The sequence below is a fragment of the Pituophis catenifer genome, unplaced genomic scaffold (assembly GCF_029215685.1).
Source record: "Pituophis catenifer annectens isolate HBS135680 unplaced genomic scaffold, rPitCat1.0.hap2 SCAF_1, whole genome shotgun sequence".
Taxonomy (NCBI): domain Eukaryota; kingdom Metazoa; phylum Chordata; class Lepidosauria; order Squamata; family Colubridae; genus Pituophis; species Pituophis catenifer.
In genome coordinates this window covers 286,717,348-286,736,084 of record NW_027256881.1, presented here as the reverse complement: position 1 = coordinate 286,736,084, position 18,737 = coordinate 286,717,348, and the positions used below count along the sequence as shown (strand labels likewise).

The 18,737-nt window shown below is 34.6% G+C and overlaps 1 protein-coding gene across 1 annotated transcript in view; it reads left to right on the top strand.

The window, feature by feature from the left end:
• The window catches only part of RYR3 (ryanodine receptor 3), a 244,899-nt gene that overhangs the window by 53,506 nt on the left and 172,656 nt on the right, over window positions 1-18,737 (top strand). Inside the window, exons 14-22 of the mRNA XM_070935838.1 lie at window positions 249-417; window positions 2,400-2,535; window positions 3,839-3,934; window positions 4,603-4,721; window positions 8,209-8,342; window positions 9,124-9,365; window positions 10,956-11,148; window positions 14,809-15,025; window positions 15,202-15,306. Of these exons, the coding sequence (XP_070791939.1) occupies window positions 249-417; window positions 2,400-2,535; window positions 3,839-3,934; window positions 4,603-4,721; window positions 8,209-8,342; window positions 9,124-9,365; window positions 10,956-11,148; window positions 14,809-15,025; window positions 15,202-15,306 (1,411 nt within the window). The remainder of the gene's footprint in view (window positions 1-248; window positions 418-2,399; window positions 2,536-3,838; window positions 3,935-4,602; window positions 4,722-8,208; window positions 8,343-9,123; window positions 9,366-10,955; window positions 11,149-14,808; window positions 15,026-15,201; window positions 15,307-18,737) is intronic.

Sequence of the window (18,737 nt, the reverse complement as noted above, 5' to 3'; positions counted from 1 at the left end):
ATTCCTTCCCTAAGACTTTTATCATACAGACATTCAGATGATATTCTCAGGACATGGGTTGACCAGTTTTGCCCTTCTGTATGTAACTCTATTAGCTTTTTAAATTCTGCATCTATGGATCATGTGATACAAAATATTCTGTGTGTAACACAAACTATATAATAATAATAATTGTATCCTGATTATTGTTTTGATTCTAGTAATGTATTCTTTTTTTATAACTATTTGCTTTATCTTTTGATTCACAGTGGAAACAACAGTGTTACAACTCCCATCACTCTTCCCATTGAAGAAGTAGTTCAGAATCTACAAGATTTAATTACATATTTTCTACCTCCAGAAGAAGAGCTAGAACACGAGGATAAACAAAACAAACTTCGTTCTCTTAAAAACAGACAAAATCTATTCAAAGAGGAGGTAGAAAAGGCTATGTTTAATGCGTTTTCGTTTAATCAGGTGTTGGGATTAATAGTCAAGTGTATATATGATTAACCTTTCAAAAATGCTTTGAATAACCATTATTATTATCCTCTGAAAAACTCAAAGTCTTAGAATCTTGGTTATTTTAATCTTTTTAAAGGTGAGATCCAAATGGGACCTTGGAAAGATGATACAATTGTGGAATGGGAAGGGGTCACAAGGATCACATAGGTTAAAAAACACTGGTCTAGTCTATAACAGAATACAATTATGCTTCAGGGTTTTCTGAAAAGATCAAATTGTTTGCTCCACAGAATGCTAGTTTTTTTTTTTCTGAGCTGTTATAGACAATTGATAACTTAGATCAGGGGTGTCAAACTCAAGGGCCAGTGGCTGGATCTCGCCAGCAGGGTGCTTAGATCTGGCCCACAGGGCCGCTCTAGAAACAGCAAAGGACCGGCCTGAGCTCCGTTTTTGCTGGCAGAGGGTTGCAGGAAGCCGTCCCAGCCAAAAATGGAGCTTGGGAGCCCGTTATTTGCTGGCAGAGCGCTCGGACCACCCCAGGCACCCCAACACAAGTGATGTTGAGCTGGCCACGCCCACCCTGGCCACCGAGGTCAAACACAACCCTGATGCGGTCCTCAATGAAATCAAGTTTGACACTCCTGGCTTAGATGAATATGAAGCATCATATATAAAATTTTGTTTAAAAAAAGGCTGGCTAATGAAATATAATTTCCTGTTTAAAAGCAACTGTACAGTTTCCTAATTTGAGGGATTAAATCTTTGTAATTCACAGAAATAACTAACAATTTGAAAACTGATTTTAACAATTTGAAAAAAATGATGTTCTGGGAGGATATATTTCTTTGTTCCCATCTGGTTTCATCATTTTTGCTGACAGTTGAGTGGCATATAAATTTAACACATTATTATAATAATTATATAATTAATTATCTTTTCCCACAACACACACTTTATTGCTGTTGCTATTTTATTATTATTAGTAGTAGTAAAAATATACTTTAGAGCATATTTGCATTCTACTGTTAGTAGTATTCAATAAGCAAAATTATTATATAAATTTAATGTTTTAAAGACATAAAAAATTAAAGCATAATAATATGATAGAGAAGAAAACAATGAACACATACATTTAGAGCCACAAATATATCAGTTAAAGTATCAAGAGCAATAAGGTCATTCCAAAGAATATAGGTAAAGAGATCATAAATGAACGATTACAAAGACTGGAAGACATAGTCTGTCATCTATGTAAGAATCAACAAGAAAATATTTCTGAAGAAGAAGATTTTGGAGGTGTGAAGCCAAGAAAAAGAAAAGGCCTTGTCCCTGGTGGAATAATTTCTGCTAAAACAAAGAGCAGAGCTTCAGATGCGTACATAATCCTTGAGCAGGAACATTATAATATGGATAAATGGATTGCAAAGCATTTGCAAAGGGTTTGGAAGTCAATACCAGCCCCCTAATTGGACTTGCAATTGAAAAGGCAGCCAGTGTAATCAGTGCAAAATAGAAGTAATGTGATTAGACAATCTAGTTGCCACAGATGTTCTCATTACTGCATACATTCTACCAATAGCTGATTCCAAACTGAGTTTCAGGATAGGTGTGTGCAGCAATCCAATTTGCTAATGGAGGCAGCAGGATGATTTTCTATTGGGGAAGTGGCTCTGGGGAAGAAGGAAGGCTTTCCTCTCTTTAATGCTATGACTCTGATCCAAATGAGACCTTTATGACTGCTTTAAGCAAAATGATAGTTACAATGGCTGCTTTTGTATCTTTGAAACCTATCTTCTCCCACATTTACAGCTAGTTATTTTCTTTCTGGGAAGAAAATGTATTATATCCAGCATTTTATAGTTCAATACTGTATTTGAATTGCTTCTTTAAACGTTTATGTGAAAAGGAATATATATTTGAAGATACAAAGAGTGTTTATAATTATGTTTTTACAGGGGATGCTGGCATTGGTTCTGAACTGCATTGATCGATTAAATGTATACTACAGTACCGCTCATTTTACAGGGGTTGGTAGGGAAGAAAATGGGGCAGCGTGGAAAGAAATTCTGAATCTTCTTTACAAGTTATTAGGTGAGTTATAGGGTGTAAACATATATGTTGAAGTAAGCGATGCAGAGTTCAATGAGTTTTTAGGGAAAATTTTGAATTAAATCTAAATCAGAGGAGCTGAATAATTTTCCCCATAATGAATAGCACATTAAAACCAACACTAAAACTAAATCAACATGTTATTAGATAGTTGCAATTTATGTCATGGTTATGTTAATAAAGTAATTTTAATAATGTACTTTAAAATTTTAAAATGTGATTTTCGATAGAAGAGAATATTTGTAGTTGAGAGTTGAATTGGTGCTCTCTGAGCTTGGTTGTTTTCTTGCAGATGTTTCATTACCAAACTAGATAATGTCATCAGTGTTAAATGTGGTTCCCTTTTATGATTCAGAAATGTATGTGTGTACAGCAAAAAAACCCAGAGACGAAACAGAATTTGAAGACAAATTAGAAAGATTCCAGGCCACATTCTTACATGCCCTGCTTTCAGATTCATATTTTTCTTCACTGTTATTACCATTCTCTTTCTGAAGTTTAGTAATAATTAACAAATGTATTAAAAGTGGATACCTGTCACTGTTTTTATCTCTTCCTGTTGAAGATTGCTGAATTTTTCATTGTCATCTACTTTAGCGATGCAGAAACTGCTGAATAATATTTTTTCTTCTACAGTGCCTTCCAGTTAGTAGGTGGACCTAAGAACTGTGAGCTTTTTCTGCAGCTGCATGAAATCTTCATCTGTGGAAATTTAGCAATGTAGAGACAGTTTTGAAAACAAACTATTTTATTTGTAGATTTGATTGTGCTTTTTAAAAACTCAATTGCCTAATAAACTCTTATATAAATAAGCAATGGCTCTGCTGTACAAATATATAGAAAAATAGGTTCTTGATTAGATAAAAATATTTCAAATAACGTACATGTATTGAAATCCATTATTTATTGATTGATTACAGAATTAAAAATTTTATTGAGTTTTACATTTATCGGAAGCCACTAATGACTTTTACGAATAGTTTTGTGTGATTAAATCCAGAACAATGTAACAATGAATTTAGAGCTGGGGGTGATGGGTTAATGGTTTCAAATGTTTATCCAGTGTCAGAAATATTTAATGCCTACTGGAACGGTAATAATCAATTATGCCTAGTGAAGGTAGCAGTAAACTATATTCCTTTTATATCTAGAATATACAGAAAAGCATATAGTGAATATATCCTGAATATCAACATGTAGTTGATGGAGACATATTTTATATTTTGTCTTTATTCTAAAATATCTGTATCTATAGTTAACTGATCATTCCAAATCTGTCTTTCAGCTGCTCTCATTTGTGGTAACAGAAACAATTGTGCCCAGTTTTCCAATAATCTTGATTGGTTGATTAGTAAATTGGACAGACTAGAATCTTCTTCAGGTGAGATATACTAGTCTACTTTTCCATAACCTAAAAAAAGGCTGTTAACTCTTAATTATGGATTTTCATTCAAGAATTCCCCATACTATTCATCCTGTTTTCAAGGAACAGTTATCTGACACATTAATTCCTATAATAATAAAATGCATTGAGGTATTTACAGTACAATGCTATTTAGATTCTACCACACTATTCAAATAAAAGCTGGGTTTTTTGCTTGGTATAGGAGATTCTCACATTTCTTGAATTAATAAGAAAAATGTTATTGATCAAATATATTGAAAAAAATATTGTTGTAATTTAGATCCAGACACAAACTGAACAGAAACTCTTAAGAATGAATGAAATTCTACTGCTAGATTTAGCTTTAGGGCTAAGGGATTTATGTTTCTAAAGATAGCTTCCTTTTTGGTTCAGTTGTTCCTTAATTTGTTATCTGTCCTCAGATAAAAATACCGTAAAAGAAAAATCCCACATCTAAGTTATTTTGTTTTCTTGAAGCTGGCTGACTATTTCAGGCATCTTCAATTTTTAAATTTTAAGCATTTTTAAAGAGCTTAAAGAAGGAATTTTTTCTTTTATTTATTTTTTTTCAGTGCTTGAATTATATGTTATGGATTCTACCCCTGAAACTCAAAATAATCTATTTGTCCCTGGCATTCAAACAGGTATTTTAGAAGTGTTGCGCTGTATCTTGATTGAAAGCCCAGAAGCTTTAAATTTGATAGATGAAGGCCATATAAAATCCATCATCTCCCTGCTGGATAAGCATGGACGCAACCATAAGGTATGTTTTAGAAATGCAAGATGCATCTTTTCTATGCAACATATTCTATAAATAAAACAAAAATTGTTATAACACCTGTAAATTATATTAAAATAGAAGTAAGCACATTGTTATAAAAACCTGCTTTTGCCACAAAACAAGTGTAAAAATTTAAATAGAAGGGGTTTTTTTTCTTTGTTTAGGCTACTATTAGATTCTCAGGAGCAATTTCTGTGGATATATAAGTAACAAATTGGTTTGCTCTATGTAAACTGTCTTTAAAATGCTATATACAGTCCAGACAGAGTTACCGTATTTTTCGGAGTATAAGACACACCGGCGTATAAGACGTACCTACCTTTTTTGGTGAGGAAAAGAAGAAAAATAAATCTCCCTCTGTCTCTGAGCAATTTTGCCTCGTTGCAATAAACAGCAGACAGCCTGCTTTCATTTTTGTTTTTAGCATAGCTTGATTACCACAAGGAAAAAGACAAATCTGCTCCAGCAATTTACCTCTTTGCAGCAAGCAGCAGAGCCCTGTGCAAAACAGCTGAGAGCAAATCAGCTGAGAGTCAGGAGGCGGATCCAATCAACTTGTGCTAATTAGTCTGTGCTGAAGCTGAAAGGAGCTGTTTTTTTCTTGCTTTTTGCTTGCAAGGAGGTAACTGCTACGTGGCAGAGGCCAAAGGGTGGAGGCCAGTGGGTGGGTGGGGCTACATTCAGTGAATAAGACGCACCTAAATTTTCACCCCCTTTTAGGGGGGAAAAGGTGTGTCTTATACTCCAAAAAATACGGTATATAGATGTTACATTATGTTGTGCTCTTATTTTATGAGGTTTTACATGACTTGCTCCTCATTCCATCCCACAAGGAGGAGAATTTGTCTATTTTTATATCCTGTGATGTTTTTATATGTTCACTACTAGAAGGCAGTACACAATTGTTGTGCCGTGGTTGGAGTCAACGTGTATGCCTAAATATGTACCTGAGAAGATTCTTTAGTCCTCTGGAATGTGTAAAGTTCCTATAGAAAAAAAAATCCCACTTTCCAGGAAATAGTCAAGAACGTTAAAAATATTTCACATATCTTTCAAATTTTAGATAACTAGAGCATTGATTATCTTGGATACCATTAGCATCTATGCCAATAAGCTATTTAGCAAGCTTAAAAAGCAGAAGGATTTGAAGATTTCAAACATCTCATGTATAAATAAATTTTAAAAAGGTTTTGTGCCCCTACTAGCCATACATATAGAAGTTCATATTATTGGACATGGACAGCATAGTCCTGTGTATTTTACTCAGTTCCAATGAAGCCACTAGGACTTGATCCCCAGATAAGTGAATATGGAAACAGTCTGAATGATGGAGCAGAATCTGGAGGAATGCAGTGGAGACTTCTGAAGAAATATGCTTATATTTAAGAAAAGAAAAATGTTGACAGGGTTATTTGTTTGGAGAATAAATTGAAGCAATAGCTTTAAGGCTCAACTCTGCTACTTTGGCATCTCTTCTACAGTGCTGTTTCAGACAAGCTGTGCTCAAATGTTTGGGTAAACAAGTGAGAGCCAAAGCTTTCCTTAGTATCTCTTAAGCAGAAACTGCTCATCAAGCATTTCAGTGAATGCTTGTGAAAGGGCTTGTGGGCAGGACATGTTCTCATCCTTTCAGCAGTTTAAGCTCTGCATGTTCAAGCCATATCTATTCCTTGGGCAAGTTGCCCACTGGATGCCTTTCCGTCCTTCCTTTGTTCATTTTTCCTTCCTTCCATCCATTTTATTTTACATTATTGACTGAACTATTTATTATTCACTGGTCAAAAAAAAAAAAAAAAAAACCCTTCGACTCTCACATCTATTCTAGCTCCCACTCCCACTCTAGCTCCTTTCTTTAAAAATCCTGAAGTTGGTCTCTCTTAACTAGAGACCTGTCTTGCTCATCATAATCTTTGTGGTTCCATTCAGTAAGGATGTTGATCTGGTCCTGCCACTGAGACAGCTCTCTGTGAATTGTTGAATGATGTACAGTATCTATTGACTGTGCTGCTCCTCTTAGAAAATCAGCTATGTTTAATATTCTTAACCGTCAAATACTTTCATCCTGATTATTGAATTGTTGGGGGTTACTGATGCATTTTCCTCTAGTTGTTTTTTTTCCCCTTCTTTTCCTGTTTCCTTTAAAAACTCTTGTTATTGTAAATTTCCCTTTACAGTTGGTATAGTTCAAGGTTTACTCCTGGGTCATGTTCCCTTTATGCTTTATACCCTTCTTTAGAGTGACTTAATACTAGAGTTGGTTTTTGATATCACATCTACTCTGATCATACCCAAATGTACTGATATTCTTCCAAGTTTGATTCAGTGACACAGAATTCCAATGGGTTTTTTTTAAAACAGCAAATTTCATCTTGGATGATTGCCCATTATCTTGAGCTCAGACAAAACAGAGCTCTTAGTGTTTTGCAAAAAACAAATTCCATCTGTCTCCAGGGCTATGAGATTGCCTCCATATCAGTTGCCAGGAATTTGTGCCTGCAGGTGGATAATAAATTGTCCTTCAGTCATTCGTTGCGGCTACTGTGAAGATCTGCCATTTTCAACTGTAGAGCATTTGATGTATTTTCCAATTCTTGACACCTGATGCAGCAAAGCTGCTCATTCATGCTCTGATTGTGTCATGCCTTGATTACTTCAACACCTTAGTGGAAGGCCTCCCCACCTATTCTTGCTTCATTGATCTGGGTTCCAAGTACTATAGTCTGGATTTTTGTAATCTCTTTTTTCTCTCATGTGTCTATGCACCACATAGTCTGTATAGGGCCAGATACCATGATATAAACTTAATTTTGGCTTTTGGGTTATTGTTGAGAATCCCCACAAAATGCATTATTTGGTATCCTTGGCATTTACTCTGACAGTAAATTTAAGATTGAGAGCCTTTCAGGTTTTAGGCTTACAGCTTTAGAATCAGCTCCTTACTCTGTGATTTATGGATGATTTTCTAGTTTTAATGGGGGCCTTAAAACTTTTTTGTTTGATGTCATACAGGGTCAGAGGCATCTGAACTAGCTTTGATAATAGGCTTCTCTGAATTTCATGTTCTACATTGGTTAATTTTACCTAATTTAATTAGTTTAATTTATTGTAAATACTTGTTTGGAATTCTGTTCTTTAGAAGTGAACTACCAAAGTCTGTACTACGTCAGTTTTGTAGTTTTTTAAAATTTTCATTAATTAATATTCCTTTATTTTTGCTCCATTCTAGAATAAGAGTAAGTGTAAGAATAATAAGAATAAGAATAGTTATAGTTATGCCTGTCCCAGGTCTTTGGAAACACTCAATAGGTAGACAAAAATGCCAAATATCTGAATGACTGTGCAATGTACCATAATAACAGTATTAGATTTCTAGCTAGATTTCTTTAGAAGTGAAATTAAAACTCCTTGAAACTAGCATTGTATTATGCTCTATATAGTTCTAAGAACCACTTCTATGAATGTTTTCTAGGTTCTTGATGTCCTATGCTCTCTTTGTCTCTGTAATGGTGTAGCAGTGCGTGCTAATCAGAACTTAATATGTGACAATCTTCTTCCTCGAAGAGATCTGCTCTTGCAAACACGGCTGGTGAATGATGTGACAAGGTATCATTATATATCAATTATGTTTATTAAAATATTTCATCTCTGTAACAGGAATTGAGCAGAAAAATCAGTCATAACTAATACGCTGTGTGAGGATACACAGCAGTTCTTTATCTGTTATATGCTTTGTTGGATTTGTGATTTTTTTCTATGATTTTACTTATGCATTGCATCACATTCCCTCTTTGACTTGTCAGTAAAATTGAGTTATAGGAGACAGTCTTGAACACAGAACAACTGAATGTCCTAGAAGCAATGAATTATTCTTTAGAAGGATAATTTGTATATTGACTTTACCCTTATATATTAGATAGTTTGAAAACAATGTTTGAGACTACTGTTGATATATTAACTATGGTTAGCATGATATCAAGGTACACAGGCATATTTTTATTTATTTATCAAATTTAGGGACTGCCTATCTCACTCTCAGAGTGACTCTGGGCAGTTTATAACTAAAGTATAAAAACTATATAATAATCAAATATATAAGTAAAATGGGAGCTAACTAAAAATAAACAAAGATAGAATAAGTTAAAATGCAGAGGGAACACCTTCCAGACACTAACCATTTCCAGGGTTGAATCCCACTCTTCGAGCTCCAAGAGAGTTGGCAGAGCCAAATTTTAAAAGACCAAGAGAGTGGGGCTTCACCCTGGAGGGGAGAATATTCCATAGGGTGGGGACAAGAATAGAGAAAGCTCTCTTCCTGAACCCCAAAATTATGGTGTATATTTTACTGCAGTGTGTTTTATATGCTCTTCATTCTCTTCTTTTTTAGCATAAGGCCAAATATATTTCTTGGAATTGCTGAGGGCTCGGCCCAGTATAAGAAATGGTACTTTGAACTAATCATTGATCAAGTGGAACCATTTTTGACAGCAGAACCTACACATTTGCGGGTTGGATGGGCCTCAACATCAGGCTATGCGCCTTATCCTGGAGGTGGGGAAGGATGGGGAGGAAATGGTGTTGGTGATGACCTGTACTCTTATGGCTTTGATGGACTGCATCTGTGGTCTGGTAAGAACTGATTTAAAATGTGAACTGCAGCAAATAATATGAAGGTTTGCAAAGTAGAATTGTTTTCTTTTCTTTTTAAGGAATATTTTTGCCTCCTTAAAAGAATAATTTTCTCTGCCTTAATATTCAGTGTTCAAAATTGAGTATCTATAAAGCTGAATTATGCTTGAAGGGGGGGGGGGCAAAAAGAATTAATACTCCATCTAAATTTGTTTTGTGTCTCTTATTCATTTGTTTATTTATTTGTTTGGTTTTATTTGGGAGCTATAATGTCTATTTGTTTGGCTTTGTTTAGGAGCTACGCTTAGAATCCAATGAATAGCAATCATGCATAAACCCAGTTTAAATTCTTGGGGATTGCACACCGAAAACTCTTGTTTTGTTAAATTGAACATGTCACAAGTAAATGCCTTATTCTCAATTATGTAAATAGTATATGAACGGGATATCAGGGGTTAATTTATTCTTCACTTCTTAATGTATTCATACTTCACCACTCCCATATCTAGCTCCACCCATTGTATATATAAGGAGCTGCACGTACTCATTCCTTGCTTCTATCTGTGAATATTCAGTGAATATAGAATGCCTCATGTAAATAAAGAGAGATATATTTGAACTCTTAATTCTTAAATGATTTATTGAGTCTGATCCTGAAAATATTGCAACAGAACAGAACATTGAAAATTCATAGCATTGACAATTAAATAATGGAAAGACGAAAATGAGTTTTCTTTGCAGTTTGCACTGGATGTTGCCTGCCTATGGAATTCAAAAATAATTCCATCGATGACTAAAAAGAATGTCATGCAAATTTGCATTTAACAATAGCAGACATTATCCTCCTGCAACCATATGATTTCTGTTTTTCTCTAAAATATTCATTTATGTGTGACAAGAATGGCACTATAAAATTAGAGTATGCCATTGAAAAGATAATTGCATTCAGATCTGTAATATACATATACATATACATATATGAATATGTGTGTGTGTGTGTGCGTGTATAAAGAAAGAAGCAGACATCCTGCAAGCTCCAGAACTTAAAATTTTACGTTCTGGAGCTCGCAGGATGTCTGCTTCTTTCTTTACTAATATATCTGGAACTTGTATTTTATATATATAAAACACACATAGACCCTACGAAGAAGTAAGAAAATTGATACTATGCCTTTACAGGGAGGAGATGGGTGTGGCCTACTGATGAAAGCTAACGAGCTATAAATGGATCTATTTAGGTCTCCCACCTAGCAGTGAGAGCTTGCTAGGTGTTAGAAAAGAAAAAAAAGCCCAGAACCGAGTAGATGAGATTCTACTGAGCTGGAGCTACAAAAAAAACCTTGGCTACGTAGGGAAAACCTGGCTAGAAGAAAAACACACACACACACACACACACACACACACACACACACACATATATATATATATATATATATATATATATATATATATATATATATATATATATTCATTCATTCTTGCAAAAACGATTTATTTAATGTGAACAATTTTTTTAAATATCATGGGAATTTCACAGTTCTTCCCCAGTATTTCTTAGATCATTTTTCCCTATGATTTTCTGCTTATTAGGTCGAATATCTAGGGCTGTTGCATCCGTGAATCAGCATTTATTAGCATCTGATGATGTGGTCAGCTGTTGCTTGGATTTAGGGGCACCCAGCATTTCTTTCCGTATTAATGGACAACCAGTGCAAGGAATGTTTGAAAACTTCAATACTGATGGACTTTTTTTCCCTGTGGTGAGCTTCTCAGCTGGTGTCAAGTAAGGAAGTTTCTGCTTTCATATCAACAAACCCAAACATTTGTATTGAATATTGTTTAGTAGGGTTAATGTACTCTAAGGTAGTTTACAGTTGTCAAACATTCTCAGAAAATCCAGATTTTTTTAAAAAAATCAGAATATGGAGAATGAAAGAGAATTTTGACACTGCCTATTTTTGATTTGGATTCTCCCAAATCTTATACTAAATGGACTCATAATGAACTGTTGAGCTTTTTCATGATCTATGTGAAATTATTCACTCCCTCTTATATAACACTGGAGAACTGCTTGAAGATGATACTATTTTTCTTTGGCAGTGGTGACAAGAGGTCATGTTCTCTTCTGACATACAAAGATTAAACAAACAATGATACACTGGTATGGTGTATGATTTATTAATCTTACCTTTCCTATATTCTTCCCTTAAACAACAACATTCCCTTTAACGTTCCGTATTATTCAGCAATATGCTATAATAACAGTAATTGAAAGCTATATTGGATTGTTTGTTCCTATTTTATTTTCTATTTCATGCTATATTCAGTTTCTAGGCATTCTTTATGGTGGTATGACACAATCTATAGTTTTCCAGATATTGCTGGATGGCAGCTCCTCTAATTTACCCAATAGTGAGGGAAGCTGAGAGTTGTACTTTGATAAGAACTGGTGAGCTAAAGTTCCCCAATCCTATTTTTTTCCTGAAACTTGCCAGACTGGAGTTTAGAGCATCAAATGGTGAGGTTCCATTTTAAAAATATTTTCCATCCTTTACATTTCCCAATATAGCTTCCTGTGGCCTGTACACTAGCATACAATGCCCAGTTTGGATTTTCAAGCATTTTTGGTAGTTTTAGGGACAGTTTGCTTTAACAAAAGTAAACTTTGGTAACCTGCCCAGATATCATTCTAAGAGCCCTGGTGGCACAGTGGTTAGAATGCAGTATTGCAGGCTACTTCTGCTGACTGCCAACTGACAGCAGTTCAGCAGTTCTAGTTTCACCAGGCTCAGGGTTAACTCAGCCTTCCATCCTTCCAAGGTCGGTAAAATGAGGATCCAGATTGTTGGGGGCAATATGCTGACTCTGTAAACCACTTAGAGAAGGCTGTAAAGCACTGTGAAGTGGTTTATAAGTCTAAGTGCTATTGTTATTCTCTTCAAACTATTTGGATTCTTAAAGAGATAGCCATGTAGTCTAAGACACTTTTTTTTTTTTACTCCAACTCTTGGTTTCTCACCCGACATGTTTGTTACATCATTGGATAGAAAATGCAAACAATAAACTTTTTGCTCCTTAGAAAAACTGAATTGAAAAGGAAATTTTTGGAGAAGGAATAAGGTTTAGGATAAACTGGATTCAAAGAGGAAAAGGTGATTTGGTGGGTGCATAGGTGTGCATGTCAAGGAAAAACAAAGTCCAGCTGCCTTTTGAAAAAGCACTTTTGGGACAATATTCATGTTACACTTGTTGGCAACAGGTAGGATACTGTCCTTTTCCCGGGATTGCATGGCAGCAATCATATAATCACACAAAACACTTCCATAGTTTGGTAATAGGTGTAATATGTGTATCCTGAAACCAAATTTATTTTTCTGTTTAAATATAGATCTTTGCCCAGTCCTAAAACCTAGCCATTTAATGTCCATTCCTGCACCTAATATATTTAGATAGCAAACATTCCATTTGCTTGAAGGGTAGTTAAATGTTTATATAGACTGCCAATGACTTTCTGTGATAGAAATATTCTTAAGGAAAATTTATTTCTGTATTACTAAACTACCTCATTTCTCAACAAAATGTCATTTGTCTGAAATAACCTCCAGGCCGAAATTTCCAGTATTATTTTTGAAATCTGTTTTACTCTGGTAAGAATATTCACTAAGGAGTTATTTTAAGCAATTGACTTCCAACATAAAGAATGCATTTGTAAAACCTTTACTGGAAGAATATTATTATGATCTCCAGAGAAATAGTTGTTGCTTTGTCCAAGCTGCTGCAAAATGACACCTTAAAGATTGCTGTAATATCTTTATAAGCTTCTGTAGTTTATATGTTAATGCATCTGATATTATATTATATAAAATATATGCCTTAATAAATGTTTTTCTCATCAACATGCCATATAATCTTTTATTATTGTTTTTGCTAATAATAAACTGAGTAAAATAAACCCAATCATAGCTTGAACTAAGAAGCAGGCCTTTGATGTATGATTTCAAACTTTCAGTAGAAATTGCAAATAGGTTTGCAATTGGCTGAAATTAATAGAAATTATATGCTAATTAAATTAGAACTTAAACTTGTAACTTACCTGTTTAACTATGGCAGATAATATGTGACTCCATACTGGAGATTGGCAGAATACTAAAAGAAGTTTGGAAGATATCTCCAGGGAATTTTAAGGCAGCCCCCTTTGCTATTCAGTCATTAGTTGGGTTTTTCAGTGGCATTTTGCTTTCTATTGATCTATACATATTGTTTACCATACATAAAAATTACAGTGATTGTTGGACAGGTATAGGTTTTGTGTTTCTCAGAAAGCCTTTAGGTTTACGTAGATAAATGCTCTGTGTGCTGAAAAATAGTGTGAAAGAATCTAGCAAATACATCAATCTCACGTGCTGAAAGAAAATATAACAGTCTAGATGTGTTGACATGAAAAGTCAACATCTTGGAGATAAATGCCTTCTGTCTTTTATAATTGAACAGGTGGTGTGTTAAATAGTGATGCTGGAGGGCTCCTCTATCTAAGACTCAATGTAGTGTTGCAGGAAAAAAATTCTATATTTGACATGAAATATCCTCTAGAAATGTCCTCACATCTGCTCAGGCAGTTAGCAAACAAGTCTAATAAGATGTGTTGAAGTGAGTGTTCTGATCATTTATGTCATTTCTAGTAGTGAAGAGATACTTTTCGTTAAACATTATTATAAATATTTGCATAATTGTGCCTTGTAATCTTGTGCTTCTCTCATGAATTCATAGTTTGCAAGATAATATTAGTTTCAATATATATTTATTTTATGTCTTTTACATTGTGTATGAATAACAGAATAAAGAAGTTTATTATGAAAATCATAATATATTTTAATTTTCTGGAAACCTCATTATAAATAATATTCTTTTAAAAGCTTACCGTATCAGAAACAACAACAGAATTTTCTGAGTAGCTACCAGTAATTCTCATGTATATTTTAGTATTACTAAAGTCTTTACTTTCTTTAATCAAAGAAAGTACCCCACATGTTTTAACTATTTTTCAACATATACTATTACTTTTACAAAGAATGTGTGGTACATTACATAGTAATTAATTCACGTATCATATAAGCTGTTCCAGAGCTTAGTATACTTTAGCAGACCTGTGGAATGAAATTCTGAGAAGGGGGTTCATGTGTTAATAAAATTCTTCATGGGCTTAGATGCAGAGGATGATTCTTGAGATGATATTTTAAGTTAAATTCATCATGGGTGAAACATATTGAATATTTAAATACAAAGCAGAAGAAATCCTAATCTTGAATACACTTCTACCTTATCTCTATTCAGGTTATCAGCCTTGATAGACAGTGAGAATGTCTGAAAATGTAGTGAAGGTTATCTTTCAAGGTTAGTCAAGAAAACTATTGGCCAGTCAACAATCATGTTTCCATTTCTTTAGAGTGCGTTTCTTAATGGGTGGCCGCCATGGAGAGTTCAAGTTTTTACCTCCTACCAGCTATGCACCTTGCTATGAAGCTTTGCTTCCAAAAGAAAAAATGAAATTGGAACCAGTAAAAGAATATAAGAGGGATTCTGAAGGAATTAGAGATTTGCTTGGTACTACTCAGTTTCTTTCCCAGGCTAATTTTATTCCTTGTCCAATTGATACCAACCAGGTAAGTTTAATTAAAATATCATAACACATATAATGACTGAATATTTAATTTGTCAGGATATCTTTATTTAGTAATAAACCACTTTTAGATTTTATTATGTGATCATTAATTGGAAAACATGGAGGACATTGCTGAAATATTTTATCTTGATAAAAATTTACATATTTTCTTCATAGATTGTTTTGCCTTTCCATCTTGAAAAGATTAGAGACAAGCTTGCTGAAAATATTCATGAACTCTGGGGAATGAATAAAATAGAACTTGGTTGGACCTATGGCAAGGTATATTATGAAGAATTCTTTCTGAGAAAATCACTCATTACATAGCTTTATTCAATTACAGGAAACAGATATACTCTTGAAACAATAATAGTGAAGTTTACTTTTTAATTACAAAGTTGAAAACAAAAGAATTGTGTCACGGGGAAATTTTTTTTTATTATTATTCATTTTCCAAATACAAAACTAAGGTGTTATATAAAAAGGAATTCAGCTTAGAGAAAATTAAAATAGTAATAGATTTTCTCTGAAACAGGACAATTCTGATTTCTTTGTACTCAGCTCCAGAGCTTCCTTCAATGAATCTGGAGAATAAGTAGTAGTAAATAAATAACTAAGGGAAAATTGTGATAATGCAGATATTTTCACTTCTTCACATAGTAATACAAATAGTCTTTGAAGTATGAGACCATAATTTATTGTTAGACAATAACAAGAGTCTGTAACTTCTAGACAGGCCATAAGTGCAGTTTTCAAGGTCTGCATACTTTTTGGAACATGGGTCTGGAACAGTGGTGGGATTCAATTTTTTTAACAACCAGTTCTGTGGGCATGGCTTAGATGGGGGTGTGCCTTGGTGGTCATGTGACTGGGTGGGCATGGCTAACAGGTCATGTGATTGGGTGGGTGTGGCTATGTGCATAGGGACTACTCAGAGGGCTGAAAAAAGTCATTGCTGACTGGTCCTCGCATTTATGACCGTCCTCACATTTATGCCCATTGCGGCATTCTTAACAACCGTGTCAGTCATTTCACCACTACTTCTCTTCACCACGGTGACAAGATAGGGCATAAAACGTAAAATGTGAGGACAGTCGTAAGTTCAAGGACTGGTCAAAAGTGTGAGGACCAGTCAAAAATAACTTTTTCAACCTTCTGACTAGTCCATATGCACATAGAGACTATTCAGAGGGCTGAAAAAAGTCATTTCTGACTGGTCTTTGCACTTATGACCTTTCTCACATTTATGCCCGTTGCAGCATTCTTAACAACTGCGTCAGTCATTTCACCACTACTTCTCTTCACCATGGTGACAAGATAGGGCGAAAAACATAAAATGTGAGGACAGTCATAAGTTCGAAGAGTGGTCAAAAATGCGAGGACCAGTCAAAAATAACTTTTTCAACCCTCTGAGTAATCCATATGCACAAAAGGATACAGCAATAGAGAGGGATGAAGGAAGGAGAAGAGAGATGGAAGAAAGAAGGAGAGAGAGGGAAGAGAAGGGAGGAAGGAAGGGAAGGGAAATTAGAGTAGGAGTGAGGGTAAGAGAGGGAGGAAGAGAGGAGGAGAAGGAGAAAGGAAGAGGAAGTAGGGAGGAGAAGAAGCGGCGAGGAAAGAAAGTAAGAAGGAAAGAAAAGAGAGAGACAGTAGGTTTGAGGAGAAAGATTGCTGTACAGTAAAAAAGATGAAATGGAAGAAAGGCAACCCCAAACAAATATAAAGATATTAAGATAAAGAATGAATTGTTAAACTTTAAAGAATAAAAGAGAACAAATATGAATAAATAGTAATAATTAGAAACGCATATACAAACATACAATTTATTTTCTTTGAACAGAGTATTTGGCCGGTTCACAAATTTAAACAGTGTTTAATCATTTCAATTAAATTTACAATTTCTGTATTTCCTTTTTGCCATATTTCTTCCTTATCTATTTTTTTAAAAAACCAATATTACCCTTCATCCTCATTTCTAATCTTAATCAAATTCAATTTTTCCCTTCTATTCTATATTATACCCCTTCCCATTGTCATCTATTTTTATATCCATCCTCACATTGGTTAATTATGTAATATTACAGTTGTTTAATATAAATTCAACATTTTAATATAAATCAATTAGTTATATAACTATCTTTTTTGTATATTAATCAATATGAACATGAATATTCCAATTATTTCCATGCAATCTAATTTCTTACAAATCAATTAATTATATTTACCAATAATAATAAACCAAATAATTTTCCCCATATATTCCTCCAAATCACAACTTTACAATTTCTGCTTTCAACACAATATACAATTAATAGTATCTCAATTATTATAATTCCCTAGTTAAATAGAGCTTTTTTTCTTTTGTGTTTTAAAATCTTGAACTCTCCTCTTTTGCCCTAAATTTTCCATTGTTTGCACCTACCTTTTTTGGTGAAGAAAAAGAAAAAAAATCTGCCTGCCTAATTTTCCAATGTTGCAGCAACAACAAAGCCAACAACCTGCTTTACTTTCAGTTTCAATTTTCAGCATAGCTAGGGGAAAAAAATCTGCTCCAGCACTCTTTGCAAGCAAGCAGCAGAGCCCTGAGCAAAACAGCTGAGAGCAAATCAGCTGAGAGTCGGGAGGCCATCTAATCAACGGGCTAATTAGCCTATGCTGAAGCTCCACGGGCCAATAAAATTACAAAAAAACACCGAACCGTTTGTTAAATTGCTGGCTCACCCGCCCCTCGCCCACCACTATTTATTGGCAATAAATAGTGGTGCGGAGGAGCGGGGCAAGGGTCGGGGCGAGCCAGCAATTTAACAAACAGTTCGGCCGAACCGCCTAGAACCGGCAGAATCCCACCACTGGTCTGGAATCACATGAGTTATATTCAGTAGGGTCAATAGTCCTATATGGGAGATTACTTAGAATTCCAGAAGTAATGACTAGGTTTTGGAAAATTAAAACATCAGGAGAATTGCATAAGACTGACATGAAAACTGAATGGATGCATTCTCCATGAGCTAAGCTCAAAGTAAAGGCATCTTGTGTCTTCTCCGGAGGCAGAGGAACTTCACACCATTTTTATTTTCCCTGCTTCGTGCTTTTAGTTAAAGCAAACCTATAATCTCCATTCCAAGATGACATTTACTGATTTGCAATCTCATGTTTACTTATTGGCAGTCCTGAGGAATATTTTACAAAACAAAAAGTTGGAGCTTTAATAGCTGGAACATTCGGGGGAGGCAAAATACCCACAATGACAGGATAATAAATAAGTCCAGTTTATGGCTTATGGATTGTTACAGCCATAAATAGAGGTTTACTTGGCAGCCTAGATGCCTGATAAGAAACTTCAGATCCAAAACTTTTGCCAAGGTCACACAAGTTCTCCTTCTATGAATTGGGCAAAATTTTGGTTTTGTTCTTGTTGTGGCCTTCTTTTCTTGATTTGATTAAGTGCCATCAAGTCATTTTCAACTCCTAGTGACCACGTAGAAAATTTTTCTCCATGATCTTTTCCTAATGCATGCTAATATTATTTTTCAATTTTCAACCCCCCCCCTCATTTTCATCACTCCAAATAGGGTTCACTATATCCATCTCTAACAAATCACCATCCGTCACTGCCAGTTCAGCCTAGTTATTTGCTGAGCCCATATCATCTGCCCAAGGCAGCATATAAAATAAATTAAATAGTTAAATAGTTAAATAATTAAATAATTAAA